The sequence below is a fragment of the Carcharhinus amblyrhynchos genome, unplaced genomic scaffold, assembly GCF_965287045.1.
Source record: "Carcharhinus amblyrhynchos unplaced genomic scaffold, sCarAmb.v2.hapA scaffold_781, whole genome shotgun sequence".
NCBI lineage: Eukaryota > Metazoa > Chordata > Chondrichthyes > Carcharhiniformes > Carcharhinidae > Carcharhinus > Carcharhinus amblyrhynchos.
The window spans coordinates 15,890-37,879 of NW_027650521.1; the positions used below are offsets into that span (position 1 = coordinate 15,890).

General features: G+C 46.3%; 1 protein-coding gene across 1 annotated transcript; it reads right to left on the minus strand.

Annotated features, from left to right (window-relative positions):
• Window positions 1–613: 613 nt before the first annotated feature.
• On the minus strand, window positions 614–20,550 carry LOC145340108 (signaling lymphocytic activation molecule-like). The gene is made up of 5 exons (XM_080184534.1): window positions 20,442–20,550; window positions 10,455–10,784; window positions 10,048–10,338; window positions 1,938–1,993; window positions 614–679 (listed from the first exon to the last, which is right to left on the minus strand). Exons 1-5 carry the CDS (start codon window positions 20,497–20,499, stop codon window positions 614–616), a joined length of 801 nt encoding a protein of 266 aa, XP_080040660.1. The 5' UTR covers window positions 20,500–20,550.
• Window positions 20,551–21,990: the final 1,440 nt, after the last annotated feature.

Consider the following 21,990-nt stretch of genomic DNA (forward strand, 5'->3'; position numbering starts at 1 on the left):
GTACTAAGGGAGTGCTGCACTGTCAGAGGGTCAGTACTGAGGGAGTGCTGCACTGTCAGAGGGTCAGTGCTGAGGGAGTGCTGCACTGTCAGAGGGTCAGTACTGAGGGAGTGCTGCACCATCAGAGGGTCAGTGCTGAGGGACCGTTGCACTGTCCAAGGAATGACACAATCAATGGAGTCTTTCGTTGCTCTCTCAGGGAGATGGAACATTTCCCATGTTTTCGGTCAGAACCGGGGAGTTGTGTGAATGTGGTGGAGATGATACTGTCCACACTGAACACAGCAGCTGATTATCACAATGATGGACACTGGAACATTGCAAGACAGTGTGGGATTGGGTGCCTGGGCCAATTTAAATAATACCTCTAAGAATCTTTCTGCATAGCACTGGATCTTAGACAGTGTGTTAAGCTGAGATAAACTGTGTTAGATGTACAAAGACGCACATATCTTCTCACATTTGATCTTGACCACTGTCAGGGAATGTGGTGGGGTTATGGGGTGAGGTGGGGGAGTGTTCCCCTCAATTGTCTCCCCCAGAGCCTCTGGTCCAAGCCGGGCACTGCTCAGGGTGCCTGGGGGCCCTTTGACCATCTCGTGTACCTTCTGTTTCACGTGCTGCTAGGCTTCTGTATCGTTGCGTAAATCGTTATACCATTCGGTGACTGTATGTTTTCCTGCAAGTTAAAGGAACAAAGTCAATAATAGACCTTCCACTGAATCCTTACAGTGCAGAAGGCGGCCATTCGGCCCATTGGATCTACACTGACTCTTTGAAGGCCCACCCCTGTCCTGTACCCGTAACCCCGCCCATTTAGTCTGGCCAATCCGCCCAACCTGCACCTCTTTCAACTGTGGGAGGAAACCTTCAAGATCCACACAGACTGTCAGACCTGAGGCCACACAGACCTGAGGCCTGAATCAAACACAGGTCCTTGGCTTTGTGAGGCAACAGTGCTAACCACTGTGCTGAGTTCAAACAGCATGCCACGGGAAGGTCGGGGTCATGCTCGCAGACTAAATGAAGGTGTTCCCCAAACTGGTCATCCAGTCCGCATTTAGTCTTTCTATAAAGTTTTATTATTGTCTCAAGAAGGCTTAACACTGCAATGAACTTACTGTGAAAATCCCCTAGTCACCATTTGTTCTAGTGCACTGAGAGAGAATTTAGCCCGCGTAATCCACCCAACCAGCACATCTTTCAGACTGTGGAAGGGAACCGGAGCACCCGGAGAAAACCCATGCGGACACGGGGAGAACGTGCAAACTCCACACAGACAGCGACCCAAGCCGAGAAATGAACCTGGGCCCCTGGAGCTGTGAGGCAGCAGTGCTAACCACTGTGCTATCGTATGCTGGGGAGACTGTATTGGGGAGCAGGAACTGCTGGATGGAGACAATCCCATTACACTGTCCCTAATGTTGAATTTTGTTGCTATTCATGGGATGTGGGCATCGCTGCCTAGGCCAGCATTTTTTGTCCATCTCTACTGCCCTTGAACCTAGTAGGTTGCTTGGCCATTTCAGAGTCAGCTATATGCTGTGGATCTGGAATCATATATAGGCTAGACCAGGTAACGACAGTAGATTCCCTTCCCTAAAAGACATTAGTGAACCCGATGGGATTTTACGACAATCGACATCATTAGACTTTTAATTCTAGATTTTTATTGAATTCAAATTTCAGCATCTGCCATGGTGGGATTCGAACCCGGATCCCTTCAGAATTACCCTGGCTCTTTGGATTATTAGTCCAGCGACAATGAGACACCACCTCCGCAGTAAATTGATTTCTGCTGTTGATCACTTGATGTTCATTTCAGCAGGAAAAGCTGTGTTTGATGAACTTAGCATTGCCTGGGAGGTGGCATGGGATTTTACTGTGACTTTGCATGGGGTGGAGGGGAAGTGCTAATTCCCTGGATAGTTACTTACATAGTTGTTAGGAATTGTGAGGGTCCGTGTCAGGGACAGTGGAGTCAGAGTCAAATCTGAAATGAGAGAGGTAGAGAGAATGTAAAGTAACATTCACACCACACAAGTGCCAGGCAATGACCGTTTCCAACAAGGGATGATCTAACCATTGCCCCTCAATATTCAATGGCATAACCATCATTGAACCCCCCCACTATCAACATCCTGGAGGTACTAACCCTCGGACTCCCGAGGTTCCTGAGGGAACTCTTTCCAAACCCACGAACACTTCCATCTAAAAGTACAAGAGCAGCAGATACCTGGAGGTTCCCCTCCAAGTCACTCACCATCCTGACTGGGAAATATATCACCGTTCCTTCACCGTCACTGGGTCAAAACCCTGGAACTCCCTCCTGAACAGCATTGTGGGTGAACCTACACCTGCAACAGTTCAAGAAGGCAGCAGCCCACCACCACATTCTCAAGGGTAAATAAGGATGGGTAATAAATACTGGCCTCGCCAGCAATACCCACATTCCGCAAATGTATGAGAAAAAAGGTCAGGGGTTGGAGCCCAGAGGGTCACAGCTTAATACATGACATAGACTTCAGTACCGCAATCCTTATCCTGATCGTGGTAATGACACGTAAGTCTTACACACAAGGTGGTTGAAGGGTGATTGGTCATGAGTTTGATGCCCTGTGATAAACTGCTTGAGACAAAGGTGAACTATTACCTCCTGCACTTCCATGTCCTGATTTCTGATGTCGCTTATAGAGAATGGCAACAGAGATGATGATGATGATGATGAAGATGAAGACAGCATTGATGATGATTGTGAACCAGGTATATGAGAAGACACTTGAATCTGCAAGATAGGAAGTAACGAGGAACCATTGCCAAAGAGATTTCAAATGGACAAGTTCCAATATTACCTCTCATTTCCTCAGGAGTAATTTCTTTTAAACTTTTGTTTACAGGGTGTGACTGCCGCTGACTGGGTCAGCATTTAACACCCACCCCTAATTGCCCTTGAAGGGGCAGTTAAGACTCAACCATGTGGGTCTAGAGTCACATGTAGGCGAGACCGGGTGAAAATGACAGATTTCCTTCCCTAAAGGACAAAAGTGAACCAGATGGGCTTTTCCTCACGATTAACAATAGTTTTATGGCTATTCTTATTGAATTCAAATTTCACTATCTGCCGTGGTGGGATATGAACCCAGGTCCCCAGAGTATTACCCCAGACATTGGATTACTAGTCCAGTGACAATACCGCTATGTCACTGCCACCTCGAAATGAGGATAGAGGAGCATGAGGTTTATCGTCTGTAAAGGGGTAACATGTACTCAAAACGTTAACTCTGTTTCTCTCATCACAGATACTGCCAAACCCCTGAGTTTATTCAGCATTTTCCATTATATTTCTGCTCTCCATATCCCATAGTTGGACCACACTTGAAATACTGTTCTGGTCTCTATATTCAGAGAACAAGAACAAAGTACAGCTGAGGATCAGGCCCTTCGGCCCTCCAAGCCCATGCCATCATGATACTCGAACTAAACTGAAAAAAACCTCTTTCCTTACTCGGTTTGTATCCCTCTATTCCCTTTCTATTCATGTACCCATCCAGATGCCTCTTAAATGTTGCTCATGAGCCTGCTCCCATCACCTCCTCTGGCAGCACGTTCCAGGCACCCACCACTCTCTGCGTGAAAAACGTCCCCCATACATCCCCTTAAACTTTCCCCCTCTCACCTAGAATATGAGCCACTTTGTAATTGACACTTCCACCCTGGGAAAATGCCTCTGATTATCCACCCTGTGTATGCATCTCATAATTTTGTAGACCTCCATCAGGTCTCCCCTCAGCCTCCATCTTTCCAGCTAAACCAATCCTAGTTTACTCAACCTCTCCTCATAGCCAACACTCTTGAGACCAGACAACGTCCTGGTGAACCTTCTCTGAACTCTCTCCAAAGCTTCAATGTCTAACTGGTTATGTGGCAACCAGAACTGCATACAATACTCCAAGTGCGGCCTAGCCAAGGTTTTATATAACTGCAACATGATTTTCTAATGCTTGTACTCAGTAGTTCAAGACCGTGGTTAGACAAACCCGGAACAGTTCTCATCTCGATACTCCTTAGTTAGACCACACGACCATTGTGCAAAATTCTGGTCTCCATACAACCACAGTTAAGATACAATTGGAGCATAGTTCTGGTCTCCATATCTCTTGGTTAGACCATATTTAGAGTGTTGTGCGCTGTTGTGGTCACTATATCCCTTGGAGCCATTCTTGTGAATCTGTCCTGCACAATGTCTAACATGTTCACATCTTTCCTCCAGTCTGACACCCAGAACTGTACACAACACTCCAGCTGAGACTGAACGAGTGCCTTACACACGTTCAGTGTAACTGACATGGTTGTTAGCACTGCTGCCTCACAATACCAGGGACTCAAGTTCCAACTGGCCTTGGGTGAGTGTCTGCATGGAGGTTGCAGGTTAACAAAGAACAAAGAACGTTCTCTCCATGTTTCCTCCCACACTTCAAAGGTGTGCAGATTAGATTGATTGGCCATGCTAAATTGCCTTTTAGGGCCAGGGGGATTATCAGGATATATATGTGAAGCTGTGGGGCTAGGGCCTGGGTGAGAATGTTGTTGCTGCAGGCTCAATGGGCTGAATGGCCTCCTTCTGCACTGTAGGGATTGTAAGATTTGTATTTCTTGCTCTTGTACCCTATGGCCCTATTAACCAAGCTTAGGCTGAGAAAAACTATTTCTACTGGTTGCAGAATCGAGGGTGGACAGTGGTTAGCACTGCTGCTTCACAGTGCCAGGGACCCTGGTTCGATTCCAGCCTCAGATGACCGATGGTGTGGAGTTTGCACATTCTCCCTGTGTCTGCATGGGTTTCCTCTGGGTGCTCCAGTTTCCTCCCTTACTCTGAAGATGTGCAGAGTTGGTGAATTGGCCATGCTAAATTAATGTCTCAACGTGTGTAGGTAAGCGAGATTGGTGAGATATGTATATGGGGTCACAGGGATAGGGCCTGCGTAAGATGCTCTGTTGAAATGTCATTGCAGACTCGATGGGCCAAATGGCCTCCTTCTGCACTGTAGGGATTCTATGAGTTCTGCCCCCCCGCCATTATAGAAACAATAATATTAAACTAGAAGGAGTACAGAAAAGATTTATTAGAATGTTACCAGGACTTGATGGTTTGGGTTATAATGAGAGGCTGGATAGACTGGGACTTCTTTCCCTGGAGTGTAGGGATCTTAGAGGTGATCATATAGACTATAAAATAATGAGGGGCATTCCCAAAAGTAGGGGAGTCTAAAACTAGAGGTCATAGGTTTAAGGCGAGAAGGAAGGGAGAGATACAGAAGAGTCCATAGGGGCAATTCTTTCATGCAGAGGGTGGTGAGTGTCTGGAACAAACTGCCAGAGGTAGTAGTAGAGACAGGCACAATTTTGTCTTTTAAAAAACATTTAGACAGTTACATGAGTAAGATGGGTATAAAGTGATATGGGCCAAACGCGGGCAATTGGGGCTCGCTTAGTGGTTTAAAAAAATGGTGGCATGGACAAGTTGGGCCAAGGGTCTGTTTCCACCCTGTAAACCTCTGATTTGAAGGAACTAGCGAATATAGTCTAAAAATTGTAAATTGTACAAATACCCTGGTACAGGATTTTAATGAGAGCACATCTGGAATATTGTGTGCAGTATTGGCTACCATATTTCAGAAAGAATGTACTTGCATTGGAGGGGGGACAGCCAAGGTTCACTAGATTGGTCCCTAGAAATGAGGAGGTTGTCCTGCGATGGGAGACTGAATAAATTGACCTTTATTCTCTGGAGTTTAAAGGAGCGAGAGGCCACCTCCTTGAAAATTATAAATTTCCGAGGGGGCTTGACAAGGTAGACACTGAGGGATTGTCTCCACTGGTTGGGGGTCTAAAACGGTCTCAGGATAACGGGGCTCTGATCATTTAGGACTGAGATGAGGGAATCTGTTTTTGTTCATTCCAGGGATGTGGGATTCACTGGCTAGGTCAGCATTTATTGCCCATCCCTAATTGCCCCGTAAGAAGGTGGTAGTGAGCTGCTTTCTTGATCTGCTGCTGTCCCTGAGGTGTAGCTACACCCATAGTGCTGTTAGGGAGTGAGTTCCAGGAACGGCGATATATTTCCAAATCAGGAAGATGAGTGACTTGGAGGGGAACATACCGATGGTAGTGTTCCCAGGTATTTGCTGCTTTTGTCCTCCTAGATGGTGGTGGTCATGGGTTTGAAGGTACAGAATTAACTGAACTAGATAAGTCCCCTGGGCCGGATGGGATTTACCCTAGGATTCTCTGGGAGGCTAGGGAGGAGATTGCAGAGCCTTTGGCTTTGATCTTCATGTTGTCGTTGGCTTCAGGTATAGTACTGGAAGACTGGAGGATAGCAAATGTTATCCCCTTGTTCAAGAAGGGGAGTAGAGACCATCCTGGGAATTATAGACCAGTGAGCCTTACTTCTGTTGTGGGCAAAGTTTTGGAAAGAATTATAAGGGATAGGATTTATTATCATCTAGAGGGAAATAGATTGATTAGGGATAGTCAACTGGGTTTTGTGAAGGGTAGGTCGTGCCTCACAAACCTTATCGAGTTTATTGAAAAGGTGAACAAAGAGGTGGATAAGGGTAAGGCAGTTGACTTGGTGTATATGGATTTTAGCAAAGCGTTTGATAAGGTTCCCCATGGTAGGCTATTGCAGAAAATGCAGATGCATGGGAATGAGGGTGATTTAGCAGTTTGGATCAGGAATTGGCTAGCTGATAGAAGACAGAGGGTGGTAGTTGATGGGAAATATTCAACCTGGAGTGCAGTTACAAGTGGTGTACCTCAAGGATCTGTTTTGGGGCCACTGCCATTTGTCATTTTTATAAATGACCTGGATGAGGTGTAGAAGGATGGATTAGTAAATTTGCTGATGACACCAAAGTTGGAGGAGTTGTAGACAGTGAGGATGGATGTTACAGTTTGCAGAGGGACATAGATAAGCTGCAGAGCTGGGCTGAGAGGTGGCAAATGGAGTTTAATACGGAAAAGTGTGAGGTGATTCACTTTGGTAAGAATAACAGGAGTACAGAATATAGGGCTAATGGAAGGACTCTTAGTAGTGTTGACAAGCAGAGAGATCTCGGGGTACATGTGCATAGCTCCCTGAAAGTTGGCACCCAGGTTGATAAGGTTGTTAAGAAGGCGTACGGTGTGTTAGCTTTTATTGGTAGAGGGATTGAATTTCGGAGCCGTGAGGTCCTGTTACAACTGTACAAAACTCTGGTGCGGCCGCACTTGGAGTATTGTGTATAGTTCTGGTCGCCGCATTATAAGAAAGATGTGGAGGCATTGGAAAGGGTGCAGAGGAGGTTTACCAGGATGTTGCCTGGTATGGTGGGAAGCTCTTATGAGGAAAGGCTGAGGGACTTGAGGTTATTTTCATTGGAGAGAAGAAGGTTACGAGGTGACCTGATTGAGGCATACAAGATGATCAAAGGATTGGATAGGGTGGACAGTGAGAGCCTTTTTCCTCGGATGGTGATGGCTAACACAAGGGGACATAGCTTTAAATTAAGGGGTGGTAATTATAGGATGGCTGTCAGAGGTAAGTTCTTTACTCAGAGGTGGAATGCCCTGCCTGCAGCAGTTGTGGACTCGCCAACTTTAAGGGCGTTCAAATGGTCAGTGGATAGGCATATGGATAACATTGGAATAGTTTAGATTAGAGGGTCATTAGATTGGTTCCACTGGTCGGTGCAACATTGAGGGCCGAAGGGCCTGTACTGCGCTGTAATGTTCTATGTTCTATGAATAATAGGACGCAGAGAATAATGGTAAATATTTTTAGGGCTGGAGAAAAATTTTTGTAGTCTTATTCCTAAGGGGTCAATATTGGGATCTTTGCTATTCCTAAAAACATTTGATTTGATTTGATTTATTATTGTCACATGCATTGGGATACAGTTTCTTGCACGCTATACCGAAAAAGCATACTTTTCGTAGAGTACATAGAGGAGAAGGAAAGGAGAGGGTGCAGAATATACAGTCATTGCTAGGGAGTAGAGAAAGATCAACTTAATATAAGGTAAGTCCATTCAAAGGTATGACAGCAGCAGGGAAGAAGCTGTTCTTGAGTCGGTTGGTACGTAACCTCAGACTTTTATATCTTTTTCCAGAAAGAGAAACAGAAAAAGAGAATGTCCGGGGTCCTTAATTATGCTGGCTGCTTTGCCGAGGCAGCGGGAAGTGTAGACAGAGTCAGTGGATGGGAGGCTGGTTTGCATGATGGATTGGGCTACGTTTATGACCCTTTGTAATTTTTTTTGCAGTCTTAGTCAGAGCGGGAGCCATACCAAGCTGTGATTCAACTGGAAAGGATGCTTTCTATGGTGTATCTGTAAAAATTGGTTAGAGTTGGAGAGGACATGCCAAATTTCCTCACTCTCCTGAGAAAGTCGAGGTGTTGGTGGGCTTTCTTAACTATAACATCGGCATGGGGGGACCAGGATAGTTGCCCCTTGAACTGAGTGTCTTGCTTGGCCCATTTCAGTGGGGGGAGGTTTAGGCTGTGTGTGTGATTAATGATCTAGATCTTGGTGTGCAGCGGACAATTTCAAAGTTTGTGGTTAATACAAAATTTAGAAGTATTGTAAGCTGTGAAGAGGACAGTGTAGACATTCAAAAGCACTTAGACAGGTTGATGGGGTGGGCAGACAGGATGGGATGTGTAGGTTAGAGGGATTAGCGAGTAAATGTGTAGAAATATGGGGATAGGGCCTGAGTGGGATTGTGGTCGGTGCAGACTCGATGGGCCAAAGGGCCTCTTTCTGCACTTTTGGGTTCTATGAAAGACAGGAGGCAGATAAAGATCAACGCAGAGAAGTGTGAGGTGATGCATTTTGATAGAAGATAGATCATTGAAGGTGTCAGGACAGGTGGAGAGAGAAGTTAATAGAACATATTATATTCTGGACTTTATTAATAGGGGCACATAGGACAAGAGCAAGGAGGTTATTCTGAATTTATACAAGACATTAGTTAGTCGAGAACAGAATCCCTGGAGTGCAGGAGGCCATTTGGCTCATCGAGCCTGTACCAAAAACAATCCCATTCAGGCCTTATCCCTGTAACCCCATGTATTTAACCTGCTCATCCCCTGACACTTCGGGGCAATTTGGCATGGACATTCAACTTAAAACCATACATCTTTGAAGTGTGAGAGGAAGCCGGAGCACGTGGAAGAAATCCACGCAGACATGGGGAGAATGTGCAAACTCTGCACAGACAGTGACCTGAGGCTGGAATTGAAGCCGGGTCCCTGGAGCTGTGAGGCAGCTGTATTAACCACTCTGTCATCATGCTGCCCAGTAGTTAGACCTCAGCTGGAGTATTGTACACCGTTCTGGGTGCCACACTGCAGGAAAGCTGTGAACACATTGGAGAGAATGCGGAAGAGGTTTACAAGAATGGTTCCAGGGATGAGAAACTTTAGTTATGAGCATATACCGGAGAGGTTGGGACTGTTCTTGGAGAGAAGGAGGTTGAGTGGAGATCTGATGGAGGTGTTCAAAACAGTGAGGGAAGCCACTCCTGCACTAGAAGGATCATGGATGAGAGGGTACAGATCTAAAGTGATTTGCAAAAGAAGGAAATGGGATGTGAGAGAAAACTTTTCCACACAGCGAGTGGTTGGGGTCTGGAACGTACTGGCTGGAAATGTGGTGGAGGCAGGTTCAATAGAGTAATTCAAGTGATAGTTATTTGAATAGAAACAATGTGGAGAGTTACAGAGAAAAGACAGGGAAATGGCACTAAGTCATGATGCTCATTTGGAGAGCTGGTGCAGACATGATGGGCTGAAAGGCCTTCTTCTGTACTCTAACAATTCTGTGATACCCTAACTGTTCTTCCTATCCTGAAATCCTGGAAAAACAATTCCTTAAATTTCTATATCCCAAGGAATACAGCCCTAGACAATTGCAATTGAACACTTGGGGTCCAGCAGTTGTCTCTCAGCCATTCAAATCTTTCCTCAAGCTTTCCTATGGGAGACAGGAGATTGACACTGACCTTTCTGGAGGTGCTGGCATGGTTTCTCCTCACTGAACACAGTGCTCTCATTACTGATAGGGTTCCAGGCTGTGCATGAATAATTAATGGAGTCAGACATTCCCACTGACACATCCAACTGCTCCATGTTCCTGGAGACCGGTTCAATGGAGTAATTTGCGTCAATGATGTAATTTGGGGACCAGTTATAGACGACACCATCTCCTCTCTCCACAGAGCAGCGCAGGGTCATGTTACAGGTCTCACCAGCCGTCCTGTTCATCAGCTCTATTTTGGGCTTGGAGACGGGCTCTGTGTGAACAAGGAGAGGCTGTGAGTAAGAATTGGGAAACCTTCCACAAGCTCCTGTCTCCATACTCCCCACTCAGTGAGAGAGGGGCCGAGAAATGATACAGAAACAAACTCACCATAAACCTGCAGAGAAAGCTCTCCTTTCTCATCTACAGATGTTGTCACAGTCACTGTGTAATTGCCTTCATCAAGCTTTGACAATTCATTTATCTGAAGTGTACAATTCCCATACATTTTGACTCTTCCTGAGAACCTGCCCGAAAAGAATTTAATTTTGTTCTCATCGACACTAAATCGGGCGACGGTGACAACAGAATCTCCAATGAATCGCCAAGTGATTTCTGCATCCTTTGTGATAGGATCAATATCCACAGGTAACCACACCGAATGTCCCAGGCTCCCATTCACAGGGTAATCTGGAGTTTGAACCCTCACTTTACCTGCACCTTCAATAGGAAAATATAAAACATTAATTACAGTCTCACACACACGCTGTTTACAGCTGGATCTCACAGAGCGCAACTTGGGGAAGATCAGAGCTAATGGTACAGCACTGGGAAGAGCAGCACTGCAGACAATTCTCCAGCTATGAACAGATGGATCATAGAATAGAATCAGAAAATCCCTACACTGCAGAAGGAGACATTCAGCCCATTGTACCTCCACCCAGGATCCCACTCAGAACTATCCCCACAACCCACCCAGGCCTATCCTCACAACAGATAGGATGCAAGACTGGGCAGAGAAGTGGCAGATGGACTTCAACGCGGATAAATGTGTAGTGGTCCATTTTGGCAGGACCAACGGGATGCAGGAGTACAATATCAAGGGTAGGACGCTTAGCAGTGTTGAGGAGCAGAAGGACCTTGGGGTCCGGGTCCATAGGACTCTTAAATCGGCCTCGCAGGTGGAGGATGTGGTCAAGAAGGCGTATGGTGTACTGGCCTTCATTAATTGAGGGATTGAGTTTAGGAGTCGGGAGGTAATGCTGCAACTTTATAAGACCCTTGTCAGACTCCACTTGGAGTACTGTGTGCAGTTCTGGTCACCTCACTACAGGAAGGATGTGGAAGCTATTGAGAGGGTGCAGAGGAGATTTACAAGGATGTTGCCTGGATTGGGAGGCATGCCTTATGAAGATAGGTTGAGGGAGCTAGGTCTCTTCTCCCTGGAGAGACGAAGGTTGAGAGGCGACCTGATAGAGGTTTATAAAATGTTGAGAGGAATAGATAGGGTGGATTCTCAGAGGCTATTTCCCAGGGCTGAAATGGTCGCTACGAGAGGACACAGGTTTAAGGTGCTGGGGAGCAAGTACAGAGGAGATATCAGGAGTAAGTTTTTCACTCAGAGGATGGTGAGAGAGTGGAATTGGCTGCTGTCGGTGGTGGTAGAGGGAAACTCGCTGGGGTCTTTTAAGAGACTTCTGGATGAGTACATGGGATTTAATGGGATTGAGAGTTATAGATAGGCCTGGTAGGTATGGATATGATCGGTGCTACTTGTGGGCTGAAGGGCCTGTTTGTGCTGTAGTGTTCTATGTTCTAACCCACCCAGGCCTATCCCCACAACCCACCCAGGCCTATCCCCACAACCCACCCAGGCCTATCCCCACAAACCCATGTATTTATCCTGCTACTCCCCCTGACAACAAGGGTCAATATATGAAGGCCAATCAACCTAACCCACACATCATTGGACTGTATTAGAACTGTACCAGGTGAGCCAGAGGGTCAGTACTGAGGGAGTGCTGCACTGTTAGAGGGTCAGTACTGAGGGAGTGCTGCACTGTCAGAGGGTCAGTACTGAGGGAGCGCTGCACTGTTAGAGGGTCAGTACTGAGGGAGTGCTGCACTGTCAGAGGGTCAGTACTGAGGGAGTGCCGCACTGTCAGAGGGTCAGTACTGAGGGAGTGCTGTACTGTCAGAGGGTCAGTACTGAGGGAGTGCTGCACTGCCAGAGGGTCAGTACTGAGGGAATGCTGCACTGTCACAGGGTCAGTACTGAGGGAGTGCTGCACTGTTAGAGGGTCAGTACTGAGGGAGTGCTGCACTGTTAGAGGGTCAGTACTGAGGGAGTGCCGCACTGTCAGAGGGTCAGTACTGAGGGAGTGCTGCACTGTCAGAGGGTCAGTATTGAGGGGGTGCTGCACTGTCAGAGGGTCAGTACTGAGGGAGTGCTGCACTGTCAGAGTGTCAGTACTGAGGGAGTGCTGCACTATCAGAGGGTCAGTACTGAGGGAGTGCTGCACTGTCAGAGGGTCAGTACTGAGGGAGTGCTGCACTGTCAGAGGGTCAGTACTGAGGGAGTGCTGCACTGTCAGAGGGACAGTACTGAGGGAGTGCTGCACTGTCAGAGGGTCAGTACTGAGGAGTGCTGCACTGCCAGAGGGTCAGTACTGGGGGAGTGCTGCACTGTCAGAGGGTCAGTACTGAGGGAGTGCTGCACTGCCAGAGGGTCAGTATTGAGGAAGAATATGAGAGCTGGGAGCAGGAATAGGCCATTCAGCCCCTTGAGTCTTCTCCATAACTCAATACGATAATGGCTTATCCCATCTTGGCCTCATCTCCACCTGCCTATCTGCTCCTCATAACCCTTCATCCTGTTACTCATTGAAAACCTATCTATCTCCTCCTTAAATTTGTTTGGTGTTTCTGGTGCACTCTGGGTGTGGAGAATTCCACAGGTTCCCTATTCTTTGGGTCAAGTAATTCCTCCTCATTTGTGTTTTAAATCTGCCACTCCTTAGCCTAACAGTACGGCCTCTTATTCTAGAATGTTCAACAAGGGGAAACATCTACTCTATATTTACCCTTTAGCATCTTCATTACTTCAATTAGAACTCCTCTGGATGGGTTAGACCAGCACAGGACTGGGACTGTAGTCCTCAAGGCGGGTATTTATTAGAGTAGTGGGGGAGGGTTAAACTAAAATGACAGGGGGATGGGAACCTATGTAAGGAGGCAGAGGAGGAGGAATCAAGGACAAGAACAAAAGGCAGAAAGGGAAATAAGGAAGTGTTTATAGGCAGAGAATTCACAGGTCAGAATTAAATAGGGCTACAGTGAAAAATCATGGGAATGGGATAAGTAATGTCAAAATGACAAGCCTGAAGGCTTTGTGCCTTAGTGCATAGAGCATTCACAATAATGTGGGCGAATTAATTGTGCAAATCGATGCATAAAGGTGTGATATAGTTAGGATTACTTTGGTTGCAGGGTGACTGGGGAGGAGAGCTGTATTCCGTAACTGGGAAGGACAGACAAAAAGGAAAAAGGTGGTGGAGCTGAATTGCTGATTAAAGAGGAGATTAACACCACACTGAAGGAAGGTATTAGCCCTGATGATGTGGAATGTGTATGGGTAGAGCTGATAAAACATTAAGGGCAAAAAGTGTGAGTGGGAATTGTATACAGATCCCCAAACTGTCAGGGCATTAAACAGGAAATTAGAGACACAAGCAATAAATGAACATCTGTAATTATGGATGATTTTAATCTGTGTATAGATTGGACAAATCAAATTAATCACAATACTGTAGAGGACAAATTCCTGGAGTGTATACAGGATGGTTTTCTGGACCAATACACTGAGTCAGACCATCCTAGACTGGGTATAGTGTAATGAGAATGGAATAATTGACAATCTAGTTGTGCGAGACTCCTTGGGGATGAGTGACCGTAACATAATAGAAGCTTTCATCAAGGTGGTGAGTGACGTAGTGGATCCTGAGACCAGGGTCTAGAATCTTAATAAAGGAGATCATGATGCTGTGAGACGTGAGTTGGCTAAATTGGATTGGGAAATGTTACGGAAATGGATGATGGTGGATAGGCAATGACAAACATTCAAAGAGTGCATTTTTGAACCGCAACAATTGCTTATTCTTGTCTGCAAAGGTGGCCAAACCATGATGGACAAGGGAGATTAGAGATAGTATTAGATTCAAAGCAGAGACGTACAAATTGGCCAGAAGGGACAACAGACCCAAGGACTGGGAGCAGTTTCCAATTCAGCAAGTGAGGACTAAGGGATTAAGAAGGGGAAAATAGAATAAGAGAGTAAGCTTGCAGGGAATATAAAAACTGACTGTAAAAGTTTCCACTGGTATGTGAACAGAAACAGATTAAAGAAGACAAATGTAGGTTACTTATCATGAAAAACAGGAGAATTTATAATGGGGAACGAAGAAATGGCTGACCAATCAAATATGTATTTTGGTTCTGTCTTCACAATGGAGGACACAAATAACAGATCAGAAATGTTGGGAACACAGGGTTTAGTGAAAAGGAGAAACTGAAGGAATTCAATATTAGGTGTGAAATGGTGTTGGGGAAGTTGATGGGATTGAAGTCTGATAAATCCCCAGGGTCCGATAATCTCAGTCCACAATACTTAAAGAAGTGGCCGTAGAAATAGTGGATGCACTGGTGGTCATCTTCCAAGATTCAGCAGACTCTGGAAGAGTTTCTACAGATTGGAGGGTAGCTAATGTAACCCCACTATTTAAAAAGGGAGGTAGAGAGAAAACAGGGATTTCTAGACCAGTCAGCCTGATGTCAGTTGTCGGGGAGATTGTAGAAATCATTTTATAGCAGACCACTTGGAAAACAGTGACAGAATCGGATGGATTTATGAAAGTGAAATCTTGCTTGACAAATTACAGGAATTCTTTGAGGATGTAATTAGTAGATTTGATGAGGTGGAGCCAGTTGATGTGGTTTATTTGAACTTTCAGAAGGCTTTCGAGAAGGTCCCACATAAGAGATTAGCAGGTAAATTAAAGTACGTGGGATTGGGAGTAGTGAACTGAGATGGATAGAAAACTGATTGGCAGAAAGGAAACAAAGAGTAAGAATAAATGGGTCTTTTTCCAAATGACAGGCCGTGACTAGTGAAACACTGCAGGAGGCAGTGCTGGGACCCCAGCTATATATATATATATATATATATATCTATGGGAGGCACAGTAGCACTGTGGTTAGCACTACTGCTTCACAGCTCCAGGGACCTGGGTTCGATTCCTGGCTCGGGTCACTGTCTGTGTGAAGTTTGTACATTCTCCTCGTGTCTGCGTGGGTTTCCTCCGGGTACTCCAGTTTCCTCCCACAGTCCGGGTTAGGTTGATTGGCCATGCTAAGAAATTGCTCCTTAGTGTCCAGGGATGCATAGGTTAGCGGGATTAGTGGGTATAAAATGTAGGATATGGGGGTAGGGCCTGAGTGGAATTGTGTTTGGTGCAGACTTGATGGGCCGAAGGGCCTCTTTCTGCACTGTATGGTTCTATGGTTCTATGATTATATTATATATAAATGATTTAGATGAAGGAACCAAATGTCATATCACCAAATTTGCAGATGACATAGAGCTGGGGGGGAGGCTGAGCTGTGAGGAGAATGCAGAAATGCTTCAGTGTGATTTGGACGAGTTGAATGACTGAGCAAATGCACGGCAGATGCAACATAATGTGGAGAAATGTGAGGATATTCGCTTTGGTAGCAAAGACAGGAAGGCAGATTATTATCTGAATGACCATTAATTAAGAGAAGGAACATGAAATGAGACCTGGATTTCATTGTACACCAGTTGCTGAAAGAAGACAAGAAAGAAAAAAGAAACATGCAGGGGCAGCAGGCAGTGAAGGCAAATGGTATGTTGGTCTTCATAGCAAGAGGATTCGAGTACAGAAGCAGGGATGTCTTGCTGCAGCTGTACAGGGCCTTGGTGAGGCCACACCTGGAATATTGGCTTCTTTACCTGAGAAAGGATTTTCTTGCTTCGGAGGGAATTCAGGGAAGTTTCCAAGACTGATTACTGGGATGGCAGGACTGACCTGTGAGGAGAGATTGAGTCGCTTATGATTGTATTGACTGGAGTTCAGAAAAATGAGGGTGGATCTCAAAAAATTCTAACATGACCAGACAGGATAGATGCAGCAAGGACGCTTCCGATGGTGGGATTGTCCAGAGCCAGGGTCGTAGTCTGAGGAAAAGCGGTAAACTTTTTAGAATTGAATTGAGGAGAAATTTCTTGGTCAAGAGGGTGATGAGCCTGTGGAATTAATTCTGTAAGGAAAGCAGTTCAGACCAAAACATTGTGCATTTTGCAGAAAGATTTAGATATTGCACTTGTGGCGAAGGGATTTAAAGCATATGGGGGGAAGTGGGATCAGCCTATTGAATTGGTGGATCAGCCATGATCATAATGAATGGCACAGCAGGCTCAAATGGCCAAATGGCCTACTTCTGCTCCTATTTTCTATGTTTCTTGTTCTTCTAAACTCTTGAAAAATTGCTGAATCTCTTCATAAGTCTTTCATCCCTGGAATCAATCTAGTGAACCTTCTCTAGACCAAAGCATTTATATCCTTCCTTCAGTAAAGGGACCAAAACTGTATGCAGTGCTCCAGATGCAGTCTCACCAATGCCCTATATAGTTTAAATTTTCTACTTACCTACTCTATTCTGTAGCACTTCCTTTCTTTTTTACTCTATTTCTTTAGCAATGATTCCATTTACCTTTCATATTACCTGTTGCACCTATATATTAATTGTTATGTACTGCTATGTCTCTTTCAGACAAAGAACAAAACAATACAGCACAGGAAACAGGCCCTTCGGCCCTCCAAGCTTGCACCGCTCATTGGTCCAACTAGACAATTCTTCAGTATCCCTCCATTCCCAGTCTGCTCATGTGACTATCCAGGTAAGTCTTAAATGATCCCAGTGTGTCCGCCTCCACCACCACCCTGCTTGGCAGTGCATTCCAGGCCACCACCACCCTCTGTGTAAAATATGTCCCTCTGATATCTGAGTTAAACCTCACCCCCCCTCCCCTTGAACCTGTGAACCTGTGTCAAAAGAAAGTGAAGGCGTTGCACGCGGAGTTGTTTGCAGTCAACAAGGGAGATTTATTGAGAAGTTGCTCAGTGTACAAAGGCTTGGTCTAGACTGACTAAAGGCCCATGAAACTACAAATGGCGTCACAACAATACACGTGACTATGCGGCAGTACACGTTCATCCAAACATCCATCCCCTATCCAAATATATCCCATCCCTTCCCCTTTACTTCTAATGTCCTATAACAACAAATAACCAATGTATTTTTACTCAGTCAATAAAATATATATACAAGGGGCAGGCACCAAATTGAGTGGGTGCTGAGGTCATTTCTTCACGCTCCCCTTTGGCTGGGGTGCCCAGAACCAGAGAATTCACAATCTCTAAATAAGGGATTGGCCACTTAGGACTGAGACAAAGAGAGAAATTGTGAATATTTGACGTTCTACTCCCCAGAGAGTTGTCACTGAAGTAAGTGCAGAAAAATGCTGCAAAAACTCAGCTGGTCTGACAGCATCTGTGGAGGTTGAAACAGGCTTAACACTGAGAATATAAGCCTCTTCTTTGGAGCTGAAGAGAGGGAGAAATGTGACAGATTAAATACTGTTTAGAAGAGGGGGTGAAGGAAATTAGAAGGTTGGTAATAGGTGGGAGCTCAGGGAAGTTACACAAAGATTGTTTTGTGCAAAAGACAAAGCAAGTGCAATATCTAAATCCTTCTTCAAAATGCACAATGTTTTGGTCTGAACTGCTGTCCTTAGAGAATTAATTCCACAGGCTTATCTCCCTCTTGACCAAGAAATTTCTCCTCAATTCAATTCTAAAAGATTTACCCCTTTTCCTCAGACTACGACCCCTGGCTCTGGACAATCCCACCATCAGAAGCATCCTTGCTGCATCTATCCTGTCTGGTCATGTTAGAATTTTTTGAGATCCACCCTCATTTTTCTGAACTCCAGTGAATACAATCATAAGCGACTCAATCTCTCCTTACAGGTCAGCCCCGCCATCCCAGTAATCAGTCTTGGAAACTTCCCTGAATTCCCTCCGAAGCAAAAAAATCCTTTCTCAGGTAAAGAATATTCCAGGTTTGGCCTCACCAAGGCCCTGTAAGCTTCAGCAAGACATCCCTGCTTCTGTATTCAAATCCTCTTGCTATGAAGGCCAACATACCATTTGCCTTCACTGCCTGCTGCCCCTGCATGTTTTTTTTCCTTCCTCGTCTTCTTTCGGCAACTGGTGTACGATGAAATCCAGGTCTCATTGCACATTCCTTCTCTTAGTTTGTGGTCATTCAAATAACAATTTAATAATTGGCAGCTTTAAGGACTAGAGATGGTATAATAGTGGTATAAAAGTAAGATAGCGGATTACATTAATAGACAAACAAAAGTCAGTGCTCAGTGAAAGACAATTAAACAAGTGATAGATGACCCTGTGGGGGAGGGGTGTATTGCATTGAATATGTTCAAGGCTGAATTCTGGAGTGCGAAAGGGATCAGGGAATGAGGGACAGTGCAGGAAAGGGGGAGTTGGGGTAGATTCAGGATGGCATGGAGCAGAGAGAATCAAAAAAGCCATCGGATTGCTGACTGCTCTGCATCAGGGACCAGCATTCAAGAGGTTAGAATTTTTACAAAAAGAAACCACTGCGGGTGCTGGCAGTCTCAGATAAAGGCGGAAATGCTGGAAATACTCAGCAAGCCTCTATGCAGCGAGAACAACAGAGCATTAGGTTGATGAATTTCATCAGAACTGGGGGAGGAATTGAAATAGGCTTCGGGTGAGTTGAAGGGAATGGGGTGATAGATCGGAGGGATATGGAAAAGAGGGGAAAAGAAGCCTGTGATTGGGCTGAAGACAGGAGAGATTCAAGGACAATAAAAAGAGTTGGTGGAGCAAGGAAGTGGTAAAGTGTCAAATTAAGAAACAAAAGGCAGTGTCTAGCACAAGTGTGAAAGGCAGAATGATGATCAGGCTGCCAGCCAAAAGCAAGACGTGGAAACAAAAATATAATGGAAATCCATAAAGAAAAGGGAAGCAAAATGGAGAGGGGGGGGAGAGATTGACAGACTTAATCTATGGAGGGTTGGGTATCATGGAGAAAGCCTGGGGTCAATTCCTGACTTGGGTCACTATCTGTGTGGAGTTTGCATGTTCTCCCCGTGTCTGCGTGGGTTTCCTCCGGGTGCTCCGGTTTCCTCCCACGCTCCAAAGATGTGCAGGTTAGGTGGCTTGGCCATGATAGCATGTCTGTTAGTGTCAGGGGGATTAGCTAGGGTAAATGCTTGGAGTTGTGGGGATAGCGCCTGGGTGGGATTGTGGTTGAAGCAGACTCGATGGGCTGAATGACCTCCTTCTGCACTGGAAATTCTATTAATTAATTCTAATTCTATGGAATTAGGTGGAACAGAAACTGAATGGCTTCCACTTAATTCCTGTCCATGTTTGTATGAAAGGCAAAACTGGAATGGACATCTTTTCTCCCTTGGTGCCTCTCCCGAGCTGCTATGGGGTAGGCTAGAGGCAGGGAGACTGCAGTATTCCCTCACCAAGCCCGACCTTGTCCTCCCCCTGACACTGTTCCCCACTCCCCCAATGAACCCTTCAAGCCATCAGGCCGCTAATTCCCCAGGGGTTTCGCTGAGCTCACCGTTCTCCCAGGGCAGATGACGGCAGGAAAATTGGTGGTTTGATTCAGCTTCCTCCCAGTGTGTTTTCTCTCATAAGTGAATGATGTCAAGATAGAAACCGAGAGGCAGAGCGACAGAGACAAAGTGAGGATGACAGAGAGAGGGGATGGGGGGTGTGAAGACAGAAAACAAGAAAGAGGGGGAGAGAGAGAAGGAGGGTAAGGGAGAGAAGGAGGGTAAGGGAGAGAAGGAGGGCAAGAGAGAGGAGGGCAAGAGAGAGAAGGAGGGCAAGAGAGAGAAGGACGGCAAGAGAGAGGCGGGCAAGAGCGAGAAGGAAGGGAAGAAGAGGGAAAGAAAGAGAGAAAAGAGGAATAGAGAAGGGGTGAAGAGAGAAGGCGAGAGAGAGGGAGCAGAATGGAGGACAGAGATGGGATAAGTGAAGCAGAGATAGACAAGGGAGGGGACTGATAAACCCGGAGTTGCCACATGGAAGGAGAAAGGACAGGACTAGATGTGAGGAAGGCAGGATGTTGTTTGTGTGTCATTGCTCAGACAGCGAGCAGGGACAGGGAGAGACCAGGGTGAACGCGCATTCAAAGGATGACAGAGACAGGTACCGAACACATTCTTACCGGCAGACAGGGGAGTCGTTAGGAATAAAATCAGCGCGCTGAGATGACAAGCTGCCATTTCTCCTCACCATCAGATCTGTTCCGGCACAGATCAGCATGTAGTACAGCGCCCACGAAGGAAGTTAAAACTTCGTAACACAATAGGCGGGATGTGTGAATTAGGTTACACGCGCAGTAGTCACACTCATATCCTGTGATATCTTCTAGAAATGCACTCTTTCCTTTCCTCCATTGCTTCCTCTGCAAATAAAGTCTGCATACAGCTGTGGTGTCTCATTAAACCTTAGAACAGTGCAGCACAGTACAGGCCCTTCAGCCCTTGATGTTGTGCTAGCTATGTCCAAACCCAAGATCAAACTATCCCACTCCCTATCATTCTGGAGTGCTCCATGTGCCCATCCAATAACCGCTTGGAAGTTCCTAAAGTGTCCGACTCCACTATCACAGCAGGCAGTGCATTCCACACCCCAGCCAGTCTCTGAGTAAAGAAACTACCTCAGACATCCTTCCAATATCTCCCACCATGAACATTATAGTAATGTCCCCTAGTAGCAGCTACCTGCAGCCTCTCTTTCTCTCTCTCACACACAAATATCTCCTCCATACGTTTCAAATGTTGGTTCAAAATGTCCCTGCGAAGCGGCTTGGGATGTCTTACTGTGTCAAAGGTGCTATGTAAATGCAACTTTCCACATTCTGATTCGGTACGGGAGCTGCAGCGAGCCTTCATCAGAGATCAGAATGAAGACCATTCAATATTCGAGCTCTCAGACCCCTTACTCCACACTTTGCAGTGAGACTCTACCCCCTGTAGTGAGACTCCACCCCCCCGCAGTGAGACTCCACCCCCTCGCAGTGAGACTCCACCCCCTCGCAGTGAGACTCCACCCCCTCGCAGTGAGACTCCACCCCCTCGCAGTGAGACTCCACCCTCTCGCAGTGAGACTCCACCCCCTCACAGTGAGTCTCCACCCCCTGCAGTGAGACTCCACCCCCCCCGCAGTAAGACTCCATCCCCCTCGCAGTGAGACTCCACCCCCCCTCGCAGTGAGACTCCAGCCCCTCGCAGTGAGACTCCATCCACCTCGCAGTGAGAATCCACCCCCACTCGCAGTGAGACTCCACCCCCCGCAGTGAGACTCCACCCCCTCGCAGTGAGACTCCATCCCCCCTCACAGTGAGGCTCCATCCCCCCTCACAGTGAGGCTCCATCCCCCCTCACAGTGAGACTCCATCCCCCCTCACAGTGAGACTTCACATCTCCCCCTCTCACAGTGAGACTCCTCACCCCTCTCCCAGACTGAGACTCTTCACCCCCTCCGACTGTAAGACTCCTCACTTCCCCCACCCCTTCCAGACTGAGAAACTCCTCACTTCCCCAACCCCTTCCATAGTGAGAGACTCCTCCCCGGTGACCCAGTGGTATAGAAGTTCAGAGCTGCTGTCACCTTCACTGCCATTGGGAGCGGGTGTGCTCTCCTTCCCCAGGAGGTTCCAGGTCTGCGAGGATGTGGACAGATTGTCGCACTGTCTTTGCGCTCAGGCGGAG